Raw genomic sequence first — 22,153 nt, 5'->3', positions numbered from 1 at the left:
CCTATCTCGCTATGGCGGAGCATGACCACCATAACCCTATCTAAAAACTATCTATAATCAATTATACCTAAAAGTATAAATCTTAGAGTGGCCAACATGTGCGCTTTTTTTTCCATGTTTTAGAAGCACAGCCGCCAAGGTTTGTCTCTTTTAAGATTTATGACTAATAAAAAAAATTCTAGCGTTGGAAAGTCACCCGACTCATGGGGTCCACCCGTCCATAGAATGATATCGTCGGGGTATCATTCTCCCACTTTCCACACCACACTCACCATTCTTTTGTTATTTAATTACTACCACACTGTTTAAACATACATGTTCCTTTACTTTATTTATGATACTGGTTTGTTAAAACAACCCTTCAAACAGTATTACAAACAATAGTCAAACAAGAAGTCGTCCAATTTTAAACCAACAACCCTTGGATTAGGTTCACTCAAGAATCTCTACTGACGCTATTATGTCCGATCGGTATATACATTATTTATAAAAACCCTTGTCCTCATGAGCGTCCCATACCGCTCGACAAGTATTCGTTGTGCTAATCTGGACGTACTCTCATCACAGCAACAATGGTGCCAATCTGGGCGTCATCCTCACGCCACGGCAAAACAAAACCGCAGTATCCAGCTGGGCTAATCTGGGTGTACTCCCACCACAGCATCAGCGGTGTCATCCTGGGCGTCATCTCATGCCTCGACAACTGCCACATAATACCAACCTTAATAAGTAAAGAGACTTGAGAAAAACCATACCAAAGGTTTTGGACAAACATTGTTTCTTATAGCAACCAGTTTAACCGGACAATCTTTCCTACTTGTCAAACATATGACGAGTTTCTTGGGGTTAAGCCTCGTGGTTTCGGTCCGTGTTTTCTTTTCATAAGGTAAATAATATATTCCTATGGTCTCGCATATGCAATGATGCATAACTTGAAACTGCAATACTAACCTGTACCATAGCTTTGATTGGTCCGATTGGCGGACAGATAGCATTTTCCGCAGGGATTCCACCGTTACTTGTACCAGCTTCATGATCATTAGCGCCTTGGGTTCGAGCACGCTTTGGAGCCATTTTTTTGTACTACACTTATGTTATACACTTAGAACTTTAAATTGGTCAATTTCCCTAGTAGTCTCCTTGTTTTCAAAGAGAGTCTGTAATTTGAACCCTCGCCAACTCCGATCACACTTAGTGTTGTTGTTCTACATCTAATTTCTATACATCAAATATTCTAATCTTAATTAATCAAAAATTAAGTGTGTAAATTATGAGTGAAAGTTTAGGAATGCATTACTTTTATGCATGACATTTCTAATCCAATTCTAACTTCAATTCTTTACTTCAACTAAATCAATTTTTAGTATTATTCAAAATTCTATTTAACCTAATTGACAATAACATTGGTGAATGAGAATTTCATCATGTATAATAAGAATATGATGAGTTCTCTTATGTATTAACTTTCAATTAACAATATATAAATTAATAGTGAAGATGTACTAACTAGAGAGAGTAGGTATACTTAGAGAGATTAGAGTAAGAGAAAACATACACACACATCTTTTCTAAAGTTAATTGAATCTTACTATCCATTAGAAAGATTAGAGTAAAAGAGATCACACACACATACTTTTCTAAAGCTAATTGAATCTCACCAATCTATTAGAGAGATTAGAGTAAAAGATAACACACACACACACATATCCTTCTTAAAGCTAATTGAATCTTACTAATCTATTAGAAGATTAGAGTAATAGATAGCACACACACACATATCTAATTGAATCTTACTAATCTATTAGAGAGATTAAAGTAGGAGATAGCACACATACACACATATCCTTCTTAAAACTAATTGAATGCTCAATTAATACACACCTTATTAGTCCACCAGAGTTTTTGCTCTCTTAGTGGTTTGTGGACGTCTTCTCTCTAAGAGAAGTGGCAGCACTTCGTGAGCGCTATAGAAACAATGTCTATGTTTAAAGTGTGAGCATGGATACTTTATTTATAGCAGAAAAGAAAACGTCCAACTTTTTTTTTCCAAAACAAAATTTTTAAAAAAATTCCCCCAAAAATCATACCCGTGTTTTTGGTACCCTTGTGGTACCCATGAGCTTGACTACTTTGTCATTATCATCAAAAGATAAGGCCACAGAGGCCCCCCTCATTATTATTAGTTAAGACTAGCCTCTCCTTTTCATGTGACAGTGTGTCCCACTTTGTCCCCTCCTATGTGAGTTCAGGTGAGTCCATGTGCCTTCAATTGTCATCCCTGTGTATTCTTTTGTCTTTATAATTATTTTATTTATTTCCTTAATGATAATTTACTTTACATTTTTAAGTTAAACTTTACAGTCTTATATTAACTTTACAGTAGTAAAAGAAAATTCTACAATCAGTAACTAAGTCTTACAATAAGTTAGTTAGTGATTCATATGGCTAAACATGTCAGAATTTTGTAGCGTAAATTTTAATTTCTAGGTTTTCTCAACCTACGATTCATAATTTGAACTCGAATATCTTAAATAAGGAGTGATGGTTCAAAAAAATGCAAATGCGTAATAGAACATGTGTGCAATTTGAAAGTAGAGACCTTACACATATGCACCACAATTATGACAGTTCCTAGTTCTTGGCTTAATTATGGATCTTACCATAGGAGGTCTAACACCTTGAATAGCTACATAATATTTTGGTGCAAGCTCTCTTAGAGTATAAGTCAGAGGTTCTTCCATTGGTGGTAGGTGTGAATTATACCAATCTCCTTCTACCATTACTGTAGATGGACTAGGCTTAGCATAGGGGGTAACAGGCGCTAGTGTTTGTTCATCTATGACTCCCTCTGGATGCATGTACTTTACAGGCACTGCATTTTGTCCCAGATATGGAGGTTGTTGGCCCAACATCGGTCGATGGTCTTTAAGCTAGGGCCATATTAGACTGATATCTGTACATGGGTTGTCCTTGTGGCGTCATAGGCACATATTGAACATTCTTATCATACTTTGGTCGGTAATAGCACTCATTGGTCTCACGGTTGGTCCATTTACCCTCAATTGCACACTATTTTTGCGGCCTAATTGGTTGTCCCTGTTGAGATATCCCTTGCACTAGTCCTCTCATAGATGCTTTTTGTATGTTATTCATCATGTCATTCATCCTTTTGAGCATGTCTTCTATGGCTGAAAGCGGTGCTGCAACAGCCGTTCCCACTTGTGCTGGTTTGGTGGATGTTGTTTTCTTGCTTTGGTTATCCTTGGGAACATCTTCTTCATTGAAAATATCACAATTGTCTCCTAAGTCAATAGCATCTGACACACACTCTTCTAGGGTTGTATACTTCTTTCTATACAGTATAGCATGAAGTTCTTTGTCTAGCATTCCCTCTAGATACAATGATACTAGTCATTCTTCTGCAGGTATCTCTAGCTCTGGGCATTTGGCAATGCATTGTTTCATTTAAATAGCACAATCCCTAACCGAGTCACCTTGTTTCTCTTTAAAGTTGTAGATTTGAGCTAGCGTATTGTGTTTGATCTCCGTTTTCGAACAAGCAACTACAAATCCTTGAGCTAATGTGTTCAAGTCCATGATTGACCTTGGTGGAATGTTTTTGGAACAATGTCAATGCTTTTCCTTCTAAGGTCATTCCAAACCCCTCGAATTGAATATGGAAATCAAAAATGCGTTCTGCTCTTAACACTTGCTTAAAGCTTGCTAAGTGGTCATAAGGATCCCTAGATCCACTGTCTTTTCTAACCCATTTTTTAAAAACAGCTGGTCTGACATGTGTATTTGGTTCAACTCCCGGTCTCCTAGCAGTTAGTCCCGTTCTGAGTCCTTCAAACCAGTGTGTTGGAAATAGTGACTCATGTAGCCCTAGATTGGCTTTAGTGTCACCCGGTTTTCTTCATGATGAGGTGGTTTCTGATTTCTTAACATTACTCTCAGAAGATCTCTCAGGGTGTTCATCTCTTGGAATAGTTTCTAGTCCTTGGCCCAATATCCAATCCCTTATGGAGTATCCATGGTATTTGGTTTGTTCCACCTCCTCAGGAGTCATCATAACAAAGTTATTGATGTGATAGATATATGTATATGCTTAGTTTACCAAAAAAGATGCAAAAATTTACCAGAAGTAAATAGTCGTGATTATTTACATCTGCTCCATTTTTTAACTTTTCTGACCAAGTTAGCATACCACTAGCTTTACCATGTTATAATAAGCCCACAAACAAATTTGGTAAGATTTGGATCATTGTATTGAAAATTGTAACCAAATTTGCAAAGTCAGTCTGCAGATACAAAATTGATGACCATTTAAATCAAAAATTGTCCAAACTTGATGAAACTTGGCTAGGGTGCTTAAGTTCAGATACTTAACAGATCTGTGTCAAGATTGGGACAAAAACTTGCAAACACATAGCTGGAGTAAATAATCATGATTATTGATATCTGCTTCAAAAATTAAAACTCTTGCACATTTGAGGATACCAAAAGGTCAAGCATATCAAGTAGACCACATAAATCAATTTTGGTATAATTTGGATCACAAAAGTGAGACTTAAGCTAGATTCTTCAAATCAAAGTTTGGGAACACAAAATAGTTGCTAAACTTGAGGAGATTTTGTCCAAACTTAGTGAAACTTGTCCAGGGATCTTAACAGGTTGTATACTTTCAAATCAAGCCAAAAAGTGCAAAGAACTGACAAAAGTAAATAATCGCCATTATTTACTACTGCTATATAGTAGCAAAAACTATACAATCTTTACAAAAGAATAGCTAACTTGATCAAAATTGGTACAGGAATCAGGTTGCAAACAAGGAATCGGTAGCTTGACGGAAGTTGCACTCACACCAGTGGAAAAAATTGAGAACAAGTCAATCCAACGGTAAGTACTCTATCCAGGGCTTCACAAGTCTTTATGAACCTTAGATCTGTTCATGTACTAGGAAATCAAGGCATATTTGGAGAAACCTCTAGTAGAGTATCCACCGGAGAAAGTGTGAATCAAGGCAATCCCTTGCACACTATCCTTGAAGAAGTCTCAGACATTTTTTCAGATTCAACATCTAAAATGTCGTCCTTCTTGACTCACTCGAAAATCGGAACGACAATGTGCTATAAGCATATACTCTCTTTTTATAAAACTAATCGTCATGGAGCTCAGGTTTACCTGGATCCTAATGAAGAGTATGCTATTCACATTGATGACCATGGTATTGAGTTCGAAGAGGAAATCAGGGCAAACAAACAAGGAAAAATGTATATGAATAGAAACAAAACTCAGTATTTACAAGTTGAAAACCCTGACGTCATAAACAAATGGGGGTTAGAAGTAAACACTATAATTCTTGATATGGTAGCTAAAGAAGGACCACCAAATTTAGAATTCGAGGGATACGATCAAGCTGATCTGAAGCCTTTGAAACGGCTTAGTACGAATAATCCTAGGATCGGAGTCTATTGTTGGGAGGATAGAAACGTCAAAGATCTTCTATGGACTTCGCATGCCAAATCATGACAACTAATGGCCATGAAGATCATCTATATCTTCAAGATCAAAGATAAGGGTTCAGTAGATCTACCAACCTACCTGTTTAGGGATTGTTATAACAACATATTTCCGAATCGAAAGGAGTAGAAACAAATATGTATAGAATAAGTTTGGAAAATTTGAACTCAGGTTCAATTTGATGACTCCAAACCGATAGTTCTGGCGCCCTGGGAAAATCTTTTACCAACAAACAGTCCTAAGATGCTTTGTCCTTGAATGTAAGGCTGAGTTCTTCGCAAGATGGATAGCGTTTTGGCTATCTCTGTACAAGACACTTTAGTTTTTACCCAGTTTTTTGTCAATTTGATGATCCAAATTCTATGGTCCTTTACAAAAGTTTTTTGTACACATGCAATGAGTCACTGGTATCAAGCTTGGTCAATTTTGAGATGAAAGTAAATAATCACGGTTATTTATTTTAGGCCTAAAATGAACATTTTTTTGTACTTTTTTACTAGACAGTCTTTTCAAAGCTATTTTAAGCTTATGAATCAAGTCAAAACTTAATTTGGCCTAAAATCTCAAGAAAAAGTAAACAATCTGAGTTTTTTCAAACTCTTGAAATTTTTACCTCAATGTGTCCTTGAGCTTACCCACTAGTTCATGCAACTTTTAAGCATACTCTCCAATCGAATTGAGTTGTTTGGAGTCTTTTCTAGCCGTAGACCTGAAATTCTACAACTTCAAATAACAACTCACAATTGATTCTTTCAGAGAGAGCAATGTTCTGAAATCCACTTCGGATTCTACTTACCCTACTCCTAAGTTCTATTGCAATGGGGTTGTGGAAAGTGTCCACAAACACTCGTTTTCTTATTTTTTATGGTTTTTTGAGTATTGATCTTAAAACTTGTCTCGTCTATCAATCATTCTCAAAATCCTAATCTAGTTCTACAATCCTACAATCCTAAAGGCACTCAACAAGCAAGATTACTTACAAGCTACCTCTACACAGCAAAAGACGACAATCTTAAGCTATACGGTTTCTATAAGAAAGTTTTTACTCTACGAGATCCTCAAGAAAGTTAAAGGATAACTTCACAAGACGCTCATCTTTTTCCCTAGTTTAGGTCTCTTCGATCCCCGAAAGCAGCACCAAATGTGGGACGAGTGTCTAACTTCACTCCTATCTTATTGCAGACGTAGCGAGAACCACGATTAAATTGTCAATCCACGGGATGAAGCTGAATTGGCTAATGTAGAGGCTACAAGAGGTTGTCAATCTCTTTAAAAAAAACAAACAACTCGTATCTAAATCAAGCTACACTCAAGTGGCTGAAATCACCAAAAGCTAATCGCTCATCGGCAAAGAAATCACATCCGTTACAGCATCAAATGACATCCAAACGTAACAAAACTTGTAGGAAATGTTTATAAGACCTAAGTACACATGCTTGTGGACTCAAATGCCACTTTAGTTCAAGTGAAAAAATCACGATTATTAACAGTAGTGGATTTTTGACCTAGTTGTTTTCGACTTAGAATGCATCTAAATGCTTAACAATGATGCCCCAATACCCTGCCTATACTTAGTTTTTTATTTTGAAGTGTAAATTCCTACTTATGATGAGATTAGGCCACGGATCGTGGGGACGCCGAAAGCTACGAAATACTATGAAATGCTTAGGTCAATGCGTAGAGCTCTTACATGCAATTGCAACGCAACAGACGCGACTGCAATGTGACAACTGGGGAGGGAGTAGGAAGCGCGAGAAGGAGAGAAGTGAGTGCCATTAGCTCACACTGTGTATTTCATTATCCAAAACTTAAAAATAACTAACAAAAATTGGCTTTTCTACGTTAGCGAAGGTTTTTGGTGGTGAAAACTAATAATCTGGGAGCTTTAACTAGAGATAGGCAAAGACAGGTTGATACAATTTGATAGGCAAAGATAGGCAAAGACAGGTTGATACAATTTGGAAGCTTGTGGCCCCGGCTCATCAATTACAAGGTTTATCCAAAAAATAGGAGTTACAACATTCTCGATTTATCAAAGTAATAAATGTTTTTACAATGAGAGCTCAAAAAATGGTATGTGAGTTAACGTTGGATGTGAACGTGTGATTTTTTGTAAAATTTCATAATAATGCCCTTACAAAATCATGAACATAAAAAATTTAACTGATAACATCTCCCCGATGAGTGTAAATAGTTTATATACTATCAGAGAATCTTTTAAAAATGACCTTTTTTGTTATTTTCATCATTTTTCTCTATATTTGGACTTAAAAATAGAGAAATACACCAAAAAACAATAAAGCAATATTTCTCAGTGGATTTTCTTAATTATTGATTTTTCACTTTGATTTTAGCGTATTTTATTATTTTCTTTGATTTTTTAATACACAGATCAAAATTAATAATAAATAACAAATGAGCTTAGATGAAGAAATTGAAGATACGTTGATGATCAGAAGGACAAAGCGAAGAGGCACGAAAAATTTCAATCGAATCGACAGATGGAAGTGGGAAGCCTAAAATAGGCCGTCAAGGCCTACTTTCGCAAATTCTTGCAGAATGAGCTAATGGAATCAGATTGAAGAAATTTTTGAGTCTAACATAGATTTCAAGGCCTAGTAGGACTAATAGGAGAATTTGAGAAAAAATAGTTTGGGAAGTCCGAGTATAGATATCCAAGGTAGCCCAAAATCACCTCATTTTTACTAGTCGTTCTTGAAAGAGAGAGCTTTTTTCCTTTTTTGTGCACGATTTTCGGAGTCTACAGTCGTCCTGTAGCAAGTCTACGGTAGCAAGTCTAAGCTTTAAAAAAACCCTAGAAACCCAACTATGCACAAAGTCCTACGACAAAAAATTGACCATAGCGGCCTGTCAGCTCAATTGAATTGGACGAGACTTGAATTGTAGCATGTCCCTATATAATAGAACACTTTCATATCACTAGATGACCATTTGGTTGGGGTCAGTGGAGGTGTAAAAAAAAAAAAATCTAGGTTTTTTCCATATGCCAAAATTGGTTTTTGACTCCAGAGGCAGCTTATAGACTGGGTCTATACACAATGTACCTATATGGTTTCATGGAAACAGTCAAGGCAAGCTCTCAAACAGCAAAAAACAGCTCGAAGGCTACAAAGCGTCAAATTTGACATATGAAGTCAAACTAACTCCGATTGGGCCAAAACTGGATGGGTAACATCATGACTATGTAGCGGAGAAGTCGAATTGATGTCGACATGACCAAACTTTACCAAATTTATTTTAGGACTTGTTTTTGATGTATTAAATATGTTTAAGTCATCAAATTGTTAATTCCTACAAAAAAAGTAACTCCTATAAATAATCGTGTTTATTTACTTTTGGGCTTTTTTGGCTTGAAATTGATCTCTTCACTTCATCTATCACTTGTACACATCTATTACATGCCATATTGGAGTCCAATATGAGCCAAATGATCAAGAAAAACTTTGAAATTGTCAAAAAACGCACCAAAGTCTTTTCAATCCAATTTTTGAGTTATTTGTCACATTTTTTGATCCAAATCACTCCATATCTCACACGGATTCTACATCACGCCTAGAACTAAGTTGCAACAAAAATGTACAATTTGATGAAAAAGTTAATAATAATCATGATTATTTACTTTTTTACCAAAATGGGTACAATTTACAATTTTAACCTATGGGACCAAAGAACATGATGTCCCAAGGCCACTAATCAAGTTTGAGCAAGTTTGGATCTTAGAAATGCAAAATCTCTTTGTATCTATTATTTTAGAGTTGGAAAGACTAAATCTGACACCATTTCCACCCAGTGCACTCAAATGAGTCCACACTTCACTCAGAGCACCTAAATGCCATATGTTTTAAGCCTATGATGTCAAAAATGCAAAAAGTTGGAAAAAATCCTCGGCTATACACAATCACGATTATTTATTTTTAGTTGGAATTTTTGCCTGAATTGTATGATTTTGATCTCTACATGTTTTTATGTATCTATGCATGCTCCAAAATTGATTTGAAGCAAAATGGACATCATTTGTCAACAACTAAGAATCGGGGCATTTTAGAGCGGCGCTCGCTGAATTTTCTAACTTTGACACTGTATTCACTTAACAGGAGAAATGCAAGTTGCCTAAAAGGCAAAGAAAAGGGTGTCTCAAAAAGAAAAGCTACAAGAGTTGCCACCATACCAATTGGATCCAAGCTCAGTGAAGACAGCAAAGGCAACTTACTTGTCTAAAGAGATGGAAGAGCTAGGAGAGCTCCTCACAAAGTTATCTAATGCATGCAAAAGCAAAGATCAACAACTGACAGAAGTAACCATTGAACTTTTACCACAAGTCTGTCAGTACAAAAGATCCAAGTACACCTTGATGTAGCTAATGCCTCTTTGTAGTACTCCGAGCAGTAGATCAATGATTAAGCAGCATTTCTAAGACAGATAAGAGAAAACCCAGGTGTAGCCTCGATCAAGGGAGCAGATGAAGTCTACAAGACTTTAGAAAAGAGGAACAAGGACCTTGAACTTGAGTTGAAGCTCGAAAAATCACAAAGACAAGACCTTGCATTGATGCGGGGCCAAAGAGAAGAGCAATTTCTCAAGGAAATAGAGGAATTAAAGAGAGTCAATCAGCTACTAAGAGAGGGACAAACAGAAACCCAGGATGAAGTAGGAACCTTTGAATAACCAACCATTGACATACCCTCACTCTCTTTTGTTGATATGGAAACACAGCCGTCAGAAGGGCTTGCAGGGGAATCAGATTTTCAAGTACCAATCATGGAAGCCGAGCAAGTGCCAATGGTCCAACTTTCTAAAGCTGAGGAAGATGCACTAAAAGAGCATATTGTTCAAGAAGCAGATGTTGAATAGAAAGCAACAATGGATTGGGAGTTGAGAGTTCTCCACTCAGTAAATGTAACTCAGCTCACTCCCAACCAAATCAATGCTCAATGGCATCATCAATCACTGCCCTACCCATTGATAAAAGTGGAGCTACTACAGGTTAAAGAAAGACTTTACAAAGATATGCAAGCAGAAGGCTCAGATGATGTCCACCCAAAATGGAGAAAAAACAGGTTGAACAAGAACTCCAAATACCTCATTATGTTCACAAGAGCACCTGCATCCCTACAAAAGAACCCTACATTTTGTCATGTACCAAGGGTAAGGACATGGCAGGCATACAATGCACTGAAAAAGAAGAGGCCAACTTGGTTGAATTACCCACAACTACCATCACCAGAGCAGGGACCAAGCAACAGAAGAATACATGGTGAGAAAACCCGAACGGGTTCCATTACATTCTTCAAGATCCTCCCTGACCTCTCATGTGCAATGCTTTATAAAATCTGCAGAATGCTGCTTACCTGCATTCAAACTTTTCATGAGCCTGAGCAAGCAGGAGCACCATGGATGTCTTTTCTCAAAGGCAACAAGATTCTATGTTATGATTTAAGTGGACAGCCTTCAGAAGAAGTCCTCCACGGCTTCTATGCCAGATGTATGTTTTTGCCATCTAGCAATATATATGTTGCCATTTGAAGAGGCATTCTATACAGGTTTCTTCACATGGCAACGAAGATATTTGGGCCAGTGATAAGCAACCTTACATCAAGGTTTGTTAGCTATTCAGCCATTGAACTTAGAAACAGAGTCACCGTGCAGTTTTTACAAGTCTCGGACAAAGAAAGATGAGTCAGATATGAAAAGGCCCTACATGCGCTTAAAAAATGCCTCGCCAGCCGCCGCCGTCAACCCAAAGACTACTTCAGTCCATGAAGCTGTATCAAGGGATGACATAGTCGAGGAGGGGGGAATGTTAGCAGCAAGCTAACTCGGATAACATTTTTCGAAGCTTTTATTGTAAAAACACTTATTATTTTTATGAATCGGGAATGTTGTAACTCCTACTTTCCAGATAAACAGTGTAATTGATGAGCCGGGGCTACAAGCTTCCAAATTGTATCAACCTATCTTTAGTTAGATCTCCCAGATTATTAGTTTTGACCACAGAAACCTTGGCTAAGGTATAAAAGCCAATTTTTGTAAGTATTTTATAAGTTTTTTGGATAATGAAACACAGTGTCAGCTAACGGTGCTCACTTCTCTCCTTCTCGCGCTTGCTACTCCCTTTCCGGTTGTCACATTGCAGTGCCGTCCGTTGTGTTACAACCATAGGTAAGAGCTCTACGCATTCAAGTAAGCATTTCATGGTAATCCGTAGCTTTTGTCATGTTCGGCCTGCAACTTAATTTCATCATAAGTAGAAATTTAAGCTTAAAAATCATACAATAAGTATAGGCGGGGTATTGGGACATCATTGCTAAGCATTTAAATGCATTCTGGGTCGAAAACGACTCGGTCAAAAACTCACTACTATTAATAATTGTGATTTTTGCACTTGACCTAAAGTGAGATTTGAGACCATAAGCATGTGTGCTTAGGTCTTATAAACATATCCTAGAAGTTTCGTAACATTTGTATGTCATTTAATATTGTAGCAGTTATGATTTGTTTGTCGATTAGCGACTAGCTTTTGGTGATTTCTGTCATTTGAGTGTAGCTTGAGATAGATACGAGTTGTTTGTTATTTTCCAAGAGATTGACAACCTCTTGTAGCCTCTATGCACTAAGCGAGTCAGCTTCGTCCCATGGATTGACAATTATATTCGTGGTTCTCGCTATGTCTGCAATATAATAAGAGTGAGGTTAGACATGTGTCCCACACACGACTAACGCGTCAGGGATTTTTCCTTTGCTTTGCCTAAACACCCGATGTTGGGCATCAAAGAGTCATGTTGCCTAACTGGTATGGTTGTGTTGATACCCTACCACCTAGTTGTATTTGGGATCCTTTCAGAGCTTGGGTTCATGGAGGGAGGCAAAGAGGCCTCAGCCTATGTCTCGCTCAGGTAGGTTAGAGGTGTTTTGGCTCCCTCTCGGCAAAGTGAAATTCTCTCTGTCCATAGTAGAGCAGAAGTGGATGGGTGGACCGGTTGATCCCTACATAGGGTCCATTGCTCTGCTAGTTGTTTTATCATAAACTTTTTGATGTTATGGTATACCCAAATTTTGTCATTGCATTATTACATGGTTCTTTGTTCCATTTAGATCTCCGTGCACTCTATTTCACCCTCCACTATACTCTCTCTCTCTCTCTCTCTCTCTCTCTCTCTCTCTCTCTCTCTCTCTCTCCCGCAACCGCGGTGTACACATATATTCACCCTCCACAATGTTATATTTTTCTTGAGTACGCTTTCGTTCATAACACCCATTCAGGGGTAGCACTAGTCGATAGGTACCTCTAGATGCAGTCCGGTTCATGGCCTAAACTCCATGCTTGATCGAGCGTTCAGAACTCCTCCCCCATGCAAATGCTTCTGCAACTCTGATGTATATTGAAAATTGTATAAAGGTGTAAATTGTATATTTTGTGCATAGACCCCCGGAGAGGGGTATCTCTCATAGCTGACCCGAATAGTGTATGGAAACATTGAATGCAATGTCCTAACGCCAATGCATTGAGGAGAAAGTTAAACCTCGCAAGACAGGAAGCAACTATTGGGATAATGCCTAAGTCTCCTATGTGGTCTATCTCTCACTTAATGGTCATTACGGTGTCAAACTCCAAATGACATGAAACTTGATATTAGGGATCTCCAAGCTATGAGCAATAGGTTCCTAACAACCAAAACTACAATAATCACCATCGGGGGTAGGTTAGAAACCGTGACCGTTGCCATCTTTTACCTTCACCAAAAATGACGAATGAGGGGTTGTTTGGCTTCTCCTAGGACCTACTTACCTCTGTCCATGCATAGTTTCACTTAAAACACCATTTACAACTCACAATGCAAACAAACACATGAGGAAACCTAGAGCTGAAACCCCTCATTGCGTCGCATGCACACACACACACACACTCAAAAACAACACACAAGACATGTACAAGATTCCAAGAGTGAGTGGAAGCAACACAAGACGTTTCATTAACAATGCTCACTCGTACAAAGAGTAGTGAATCCACAAGTGTAGGAGTATTCTTCACCACGTAAGCTCAAAAGTTATCCGATCCCTCATAATTACAATCTTTTGGCCTATATACTCATGGTTAAAATTGGGTATTGGCTTGAAAGAGATAATTATTAAAAAATGTGGTGGACTAAGCTATCTAGTTTATCATTAAGTACAAAGCTTTTTCAATAAGATTAGATTTTGTCCAAGTTAATGAATTGCCGGCTCTAGGCAAAAATGAATAAATGGCTTTTGTTGACCGGTCAGTTTGGCGTGAGTTGGTCCTCTATTTCAACACTCTCCCCTCATGGCTTCTTGTTGTCCATGACAAGACTTGACTTTTTAAGTAGGGGCTTTCTTTGTTTGTGTTTGTCCATGAACTGTTGGAAGGCATCATCTACTACACCTGATCCTCCTCCTATGGCTTGTATACTCTTGTAAGTGGGTTTTCTCGTTCATGGAGGGTATATTATTTCCTCCAAGATTGGGTCTAAAGTTGGCAACGGTTCTTGATTGACACTCTCTTTGGTTGAAATACGACAAACTTTGTCTCTAGCAGTAGGGTTTCTACTTTGGTATAATCTTTTTTAGCACAAATACATCAAGAATCTACTTTGCAAAACCCTAACCTATTACCTTTTATGATGCATCTATATCCTCCAATTGAAAGCACTTTGAGATGCACATTCTAGCTCTTGCAACCTATACAAAAACCACTTGGTTGCTGTGAGTTTACAGCCGCTCTATTAGTCAAAATCTAAAAGCGGTAAAATTTTGGGAAAAATTCTTGTTTTGCTTGTAAAATCCACTATACAACTCCAAATTGAGTTTTAAAAAGACCAATATACTCCTAGGGACTAGTGCTCACTATGTTATAAGTGTGAGCTCAATTTGTGACAAAAAAGCATGGATCGCAATCCATGTACCTTTATGTCAGATTTCACCGAAACTTGGTACATATCTTCCCCTTAGTCCACTAAGCCTGCTACATGGTTTCTATGTGATTTGGATCAATTTAGCTCATCAAAAGTTCAACCCTAGGTTTTTCTAGTGGTTTTTGGACTTGAAATACTTTTGCCCCATTTTGACCTACTTCTTGAAGTTTTTTGACTACCTTGCTTTTGGATGTTTTGGTTGTATTAGTCTCTGCTACAAGTTTGTATGGTCTCTGTCCCAAAAATTAGAAAATATACATGGATCGCGATCTATGTTCCATCAGATCTCAACCCCAAATTTGGCTTAATGATTTCTTGCAGTGTATGTAGTATGTTCCATCATTTATTTTTGGATTCGAAAAAAAATCAGTCAAAGGAAATGTTGCTTCTACCTTGTGGTTTTTGACTAGCTACTGTTTTTTGATGATGTGGTCAACTTTTTTTGTAATTTTTGCTATGGTGCCCTTTGCAAAAGTTGTTCCAATTGTTGTCAGCTATCTACTGCTCAAATCTTAACCTCAGAAGGTTAGAAGGTACATGGATCACGATCCATGTTTGATAGCATTTTGGCATATGAGATTTGGTTAGCAAGATGCTTAAACCCTGTAGAGACCAATTCTCACCCCTTTTTGGATTTGGATCTCTAGAAGCTAAAAATCTCTAAATTTTGGTCAAATTCCAAGATTTTTGTGCCTTTTGTCCAATTTCTTGATTTTGAGTGTGTTTTCAATGTGACCTTTCCTTCAAAATTGTCTATTCAGTGACCAGGTATCACTCTAAACCCAATGGTATCAATTTCAGTTCAAATAGTCAAAGAGGTACATGGATCGCAATTCATGTTCCTTCACCAAACACTGTATGAAAATTTTCGAAATACTTCTCTTGGGTTTGGTTATCCCTTTTATCCACAATTTTTTTCGGTTTTGATCAACTTTTAAGCTCTAGCCATCAAATTTTCTAATTTTCAGACTTACGATCTACCTTGCCAAAATATGGTTTTCCACAGTTTTTTCCATGATTTTTCAGTCCAATTTGATGGTAAAGGTTGCTACTATGCCTAGTCCTAAGTGCTAAAATGAATCTAGGAACAAAAACAAACAAACAGTGCAAAATTGAAAGTGAATTGGATGATGGAACAATATTTTCAAGAGAGAGAGATAGTGGCTTTGAGTTGTAGGTCCCAAAACTTGTCTACATATTTGTGAATGGATTTGTAGGGAGAGAGCTTCAAACTTCGCCATTCAGTGAGTACTTCGTCTTTGGCATCGATAGCCAAAAGCTGCTTCATAATGGACGCTCTAAAAGCTTTCCATGTTCGTGGAGCTTCACCATTGGCCCGTAGGCTAGACCACCATTGTCTTGCAGACTTTTGAAAGTGCATAGCTACATGGTGTAGCTTAGAGGACTTTGTGAAGCCTTCATCTCCAAACGCCGCATCGAACTGTTGGATAAAGGCCAAGACTTTGTCCGTAGCACCAAAGGTGCCATCGTAAGTAAGGAAAGAGATGCTCTTTCCTCCCTCTTTGAACTTGTTGAGCTTGGACGACCTCTTCCACGCGGCATAGGATTTCCTATGGCCTCTTCTTTTTAATGGTTCAAAAGTTTCACCATCGCTTTCTTCAAAGAATGAAGAATTTGAGGAAGATGGAGAAGAGGGTGACCTCTTTCTTGCCTTTTCTTGCCTTGATATTCTTTGTCTACACCATCACTTTCATAAGAGGAAGAGGATGAAGAAGATGGAGAAGAGGTTTTCCTGTTTCTCGCCTTTTTCTTCTCTTGTTTTTTGTCATCCCTCTTTGAATTATGGTGTGGAGAAGTGTGCGATGATCTTCTTTGTTTAGGAGGTGATCAAGAGCGTTTAGCCCGCCGTCTTTGTGGAGCCATCTCCACTGAGGTGGCAGGAGACTCACTTCTTTCTCGTTCCTTCGGTGGAGGATCTTGAGTTATCCCTTTGAGAAGGAGATGTGTCATCAAGAACCAAATTTCTAAGCCCTTCATATGGATCCTCTTCTTCTTCCCGAATCGGAGAGAGGCCTCTTTTTGGAGTCTCACAAGGAGGCTTCCTAGGTACTCTCTCGTCATGGTGGGGGGCTTGGAGAATCCCATGAGCACGAAGCTGCCTTTGCACTTCACTTTGGAGGGATGGACTGCCCATGGCTTGTTGAAGCCTAGAAACAAGGTAGTTAACAAGCATAGGAGCATCATTAGTAGCCTTCTCATTAGCAAAATCAAACTTATCAACATTCATTTCATTCTCTTTACTATTTTCAGACAATCTAACTACTTTTAGGTGTAAACTTTTTAGGTGTACTTTGGCACTTCAAGCCCTAGTTGCTACTCTTTACCCCTATAGAAACAGCACTCAAGCTATTGTACTCGTGGATCAAATACCATTAATTGCAAGGAATAGAAGAGAGGGTCGTTCAACACCAAAACTGCACCGGCTCCTCTCAAGCTTCTAATAGCTCAATAGTGGTTAAGAGACTGTAGGCAAGCCCCATAGGACTCCACTATTAAGACCATAGCTCTCGACGGTGAAGCCCTGGTATCGACACGAAGGCAGGCGCACTGCAAGTCTGAAAAATCCATGTTCTACTTACTCAAATGCAATCAATAGTACCAACCATTTATAGCTAGCTGGAGGACCTCCCTTCTTGAGCAAGAAATGAGAAACCTTGTGCTCTGATACCAATGTAGCATTCAATGGCCTAGTAACTTTTGTGTAGCGGAAAATAGCATGAACAAAGTGACCATTTCATTAGAATAGATTCCTAATGAAAATAACAAGAGTGCTTGGGTGGAGAGAGCAACAAAAAGTATAACACCTAGTTAGATAGCATGAACAATACATCAAAAGAGAGAGAAATTAAGCTACTGACAACAGTTGAGGACCAGATTTACATGGAGCCGGTTCCCCCTCCAAAAGGCTTTATATTATGGTTTCTCCCATCAAGAGAGACATTTTGCAATACAATTATTTGTGTTCCTTCAATACTAGCTAGTGCAATGAAGATGGAAACTTCAAGCACTAAGAAAAACACTTATAAAACACAACATCAATTCCCTCATGGTCTCAGACCCAAGACCTCACACACCTTCGAAGATGGTGAGAGCTAGCGGGGTATGAGTAGATTGAGAGGAAGAAGGAGTAGTCTTACAAGAAAGATGTACATCACCTCACATAATCACTCATATTAGTATAGCTTAGCTTAGTAACTAGCATGGTAGAGGATATGAGCATGCATTGAAGCTTGGCTCTTGGCTGGATTTGCATCACAAAGCCAAGAGTTGTTGGTGTAGGCCTCCCTTCTCACAAGCTTGGAGTAGGTGATAAGATTTCCATTAAAGCTTGAGAAGGAGAGAGAGAGTCTTCTTACTCCACACATGGACTAGTGTGAGTGTGTATGCCATAATGGCTTGAGACAATCACCCCCCTATATCTCTTGGTTGACCCCTCTTGCTATTTTCTCATGCTCACACCTTATTGGACCTCTCCAAGATTAGCCAATGGAATTTCAAGAGCATAAGTGATAGACTTCTGACATGTGTCCCCCTTTTCCCTTTTGTGAGAGCTTTAGGTAATTTATTAATGCAACTAAACTCTCATGGGACCCCTTTGTCTCCTAGAAAATAGGAATCAGGCAAGCCATTAGGCTGATGAATGCTCATTGGACCCCTTGGGAGATTGTTCAATAGTCTTCTAGAGAGCTTAATTCCTATTGCTGCTTTTATTAAGTGTTTTTAAATTAATTACACTAGATTTACTCTAGCCTTCCCATTTGTCCACCTCCATGGCCATCCAATAGGATTTGAGTACACCTTGCGGGCATCTGGGCTAGGGAGGTAAGATGTGTCCCTCTTTCCCCTTGTGTAAAGGAATCTTTTGAGTGTGTGTGTGTGTGTTTCTCTCTCATCCCCTACTTCGAAGGTTCACCCTCTCGTAAGTAGGACTCTTTGAAGACTTTTTGGCACACACACTAAGCATCCAATTTTCCTAGTAATTGACCTTTGGACACAAACTTTGAATTTTGGAACCTTAGCATTTTGAAAGTCTTAATGGGCTGAACCTTAGGGTCTTTTAAGCCCATTGTTACACTTTTCTCTTTTGCAGATGGCTCCCCCTTTGGATCCCTACTGTGGCTAGTCTGCCAGCTTAACCAATATTCTAGCTTTTTCTCCCCTGGCACTTCCCCATATTAAATGATTAGTTTAACGTGAGAAAATTATTTAGGAGAATTAGAAATTACCTCTCTCTTGAAATCATAGTCGTCCGCGACTATGGAGTAGAGAAGATAAAGCCTATTCATTAGTCCTTTTTCTAGCGAGGTAGAGGATCCCTATGTTACCCTACGACATCGTTACAGAATGGATGACTAGTCCATTTGGCACTTGAGAACCTAAGCTACCGCAAGCATGTCTGCACATTAGTCCTATCAATCTCCCATAGTAGAGTGACAAGCTCTACTTGTTGTTTGGGAGACGTCGTCTCCGCAAACTTGATCTAAGCATGCATACTACTTCCCACAATAAAGAAAAATAGAGTCTTATAAGACAAAAACTTTGTTCATTTTAAACATTTGTACATTTGCTTACTCTAGGGAAGCATTGTAAGCATTGACAAGGTTTAGGTTATCCTTTACTTGTATGCCTTGCATCCATCTAGCATCTTCAAAAGGATAATTCTTAAACTTAATAGATATCGTCGGATAGTCTTACCGCCTCTTAGTACTTGTCTTCATGTCAGAGAATGGACTCAGACTATAGCACCTCTACTTGGTCCCCGATCTCCGGTGGGTCTTCAATAGTTGGTTCTTGAGGTGGATCTTCTTTGTAAGGCTTTAGTAGGCTCACATGAAAAGCATTGTGTATGAGCCAATGGCTGGGCAACTTGAGTTGATAGGCCATCTCATTGATTGGCCTAAGAATGTGGAAGGGACCATAGTACCTTTTTTCTAATCTGGCATAGTACTTTTGGTGTTCCATAGGTTTCTTGCCCATCGTGTGCCTTAATCGAGCCTTGGGAAATTTGAGTAAGAGCCAATCATTTTCTTTAAAGGCTTGGACTCTTTTGTGCTTGTCAGCAGCAGCCTTTTGCCTTTGCTATGAGATACAAATAGCATCCTTAATCTTTTGAAAAGATTATTGTAGGTCTCGGCTATACTCATCTGCAGCGAAGATTCCCTCGTACCTTAAGTAGCAGGGGACTTTTCTATCTTCCCTCAATTACCTCAAAAGGTGATTTTCCCGTGGAAGTATGTACAGAGTTATTGTAGGCATACTTCACTAAAGGTAAGTTCTTCTCCCATTGGGATCTTTGATCTACTTCCGTTACATAGGCTTTTAGTAGATCAAGGATTGTTAGGTTAGCTATTTCACTTTGGCCATCCGTTTGCGGGTGATAGGCTAAAGAGAAATTTAGCCTTGTTCCTAAAATCTCAAAGAGACCCTTCCAAAAATTACTAGTCATTCTAGGATCTCTATCCAACACTATGGACATTGGCAAGCCATGGTACTTGAAGATTTGTGAAATGAAGAGGGTTTCCATTTGATGGGCTTTGATAGTCTTTTTGATAGGTATAAAATGAGCTTGTTTACTGAACTTGTCTACTATCGTCCATATTCTCGTATTCCCATGGATAAACTTAGGCAATTCAAAGATAAAATCCATGGATATGCTCCCTCATAGTGAATTAGAAATTGGCAAAGGTTGAAGCAATCCAGGTTGCTTCCCTCTATCAAACTTCGTCTTTTGGCATACCACACATTTAGAAACATACTCTTGTATGTTTGCTTTCATGGTAGGCCAATAGAAATATGTTTCAATTCCCTTTAGGGTAGACTGAATCCCTCTATGCCCCACATAAGGAGGAGCATGAGATTCATACATTACTTTCTCACGTAGTAAGTTAGTAACACGTAGTCTATTGCCATAGAGAAGATAACCATCTTGTAAAGTAAATGGCTTTTCTTTCCTCCCTAGTGCAAGGACTGAAATCACATCTGTAAAATTGGCATCAATAGCATACTCATCTATCATAGAAGGTAGATCATTGTGAGTTGCTATGGAAACTGCATTCACTCTTGTCCATCTTGAGAGTGCATCGGCTAGTTGATTATGCTTGCCAGCAATGTGAGCAATATGAAAATGAAATTGCAAAAGAAAATTTGCCCACCTTATTTGTTTGTCGGAGAGCTTTGGTTTGTGTCATGAAGTACTTAAGACTTTGGTGATCCATTTGCAGAATAAAAGGAGTCCCCAATATACAGTGCTTCCATGAGTCTAAGGCATGTAGAATTGTGAGTACATGAGCTTGCTCAATAGGGTCGAGCCTTCGACTTTCATAGGCTATGGCGTGCCCTTCTTGGAGCAAAACAACCCCAAGGCAATAACCACAAGTATCACATTGGACCTCAAATGATTTTGATATATCCGGTTGAGAGATAAGCTTTTCTTTAAGCTTTTTGAAAGCATTTTTCTCCTTGGCAAACCATGTACACCTAACGTTTTTCTTTGTTAGGTCATTTAATGGTCCTGCAATTTGTGAGAACTTTTCTATAAAGCGCCTATAGTATGTACACATACCTATAAAGCTTCTTATTTCATGAAGAATCCTTGGTTTAGGCCATCCTTGTATTACCTCTAACTTTGATGGATCCATTTGAATGACATCTTAAGAGGTAATGTGACCTAAATACTGAATCTCTTGCAAGAAAAATTCACTTTTTGTTCAATTAACATAAAGTTTATTCTCTCTTAAGACTTAAAATATTAGCTGGAGGTGTTGCTTGTGTTTATCTAATGAACTAGAGTAGATAATAATATCATCAAAGAACACTCCAGTAAAGGTTTGGTGAGGCCTGAATAGCTTCTCCATCAAGCGGTTGAATGTGGCTGGTGCATTGGTCAAGCCAAAAGACATGACAATATATTCGTAAAGACCAGACATAGTGCGAAATGCGGTCTTTACAATGTTTTGATCAACTATCGTTATTTGACGATAGCCACTTTTTAGGTCAATCCTACTGAAGTAGGTGGACTCTTGTAGCTTATCAAATAGGTCTTCTACGCGTGGAACGGGAAAACTATTCTTGATAGTGATCCTATTTAGTGCTCTGTAGTCAACACACATACGATATGTGCCATCTTTCTTTTGCACTAATAGAACAGGTGAGCAAAATGGAGATGAGCTAGGCCTAACCATGCCCTTCTCAACTAACTCATGCACTTGCCACATAATCACCTCTTGTTGAGCTTGAGAAACTCTATAAGGAGTTTTATTAGGCGGTGAACTTTCTGGAAGAAGTTCAATTGCATGGTCATCATTGCCTCGTTTAGGAGGTAGTTCACAAGGGATGTCGTCAATAAAGACATTTTGAAACCCCTTGAGAAAATTGGATAATTAACTCTAATTCCTTGTGAGTGTGTATATTTTCTTTTGCTAAAACATTAGTTTCATTTTGAGAATCTTTAACAAAAATCATGTATGCAAAAATAGAGCTCTTTATTGACTTATTGAAAGCTTGCTTATGTAAAATGGGTATGGTGTTACCCATTTCCTTAGCATCTATGACATATCTTTTTTCCTGAACCTAAAATAGATTTTCCTTTCAGGGAATTGAACATTGGGAGCCATGCGATCAAACCATGGTTCCCCTAGGATTACATCCTCATGCTTAAG

The 22,153-nt window shown here is 38.4% G+C and overlaps 1 protein-coding gene across 1 annotated transcript in view; it reads right to left on the bottom strand.

The window, feature by feature from the left end:
• Positions 1-430: 430 nt before the first annotated feature.
• LOC147459879 (uncharacterized) overlaps positions 431-22,153 on the bottom strand; it is a 51,442-nt gene continuing 29,719 nt past the window's right edge. Inside the window, exon 2 of the mRNA XM_086509916.1 lies at positions 431-703. Coding sequence (XP_086366042.1) covers positions 542-703 — 162 coding nt within the window. The 3' untranslated portion in view covers positions 431-541. The remainder of the gene's footprint in view (positions 704-22,153) is intronic.

The sequence above is a fragment of the Adiantum capillus-veneris genome, chromosome 4, assembly GCF_014529385.1.
Source record: "Adiantum capillus-veneris isolate H3 chromosome 4, ASM1452938v2, whole genome shotgun sequence".
NCBI classification, from domain to species: Eukaryota; Viridiplantae; Streptophyta; class Polypodiopsida; order Polypodiales; family Pteridaceae; genus Adiantum; species Adiantum capillus-veneris.
The sequence above is the reverse complement of the archived record's forward strand: the minus strand, read 5'-3'. Positions and strand labels throughout refer to the sequence as shown.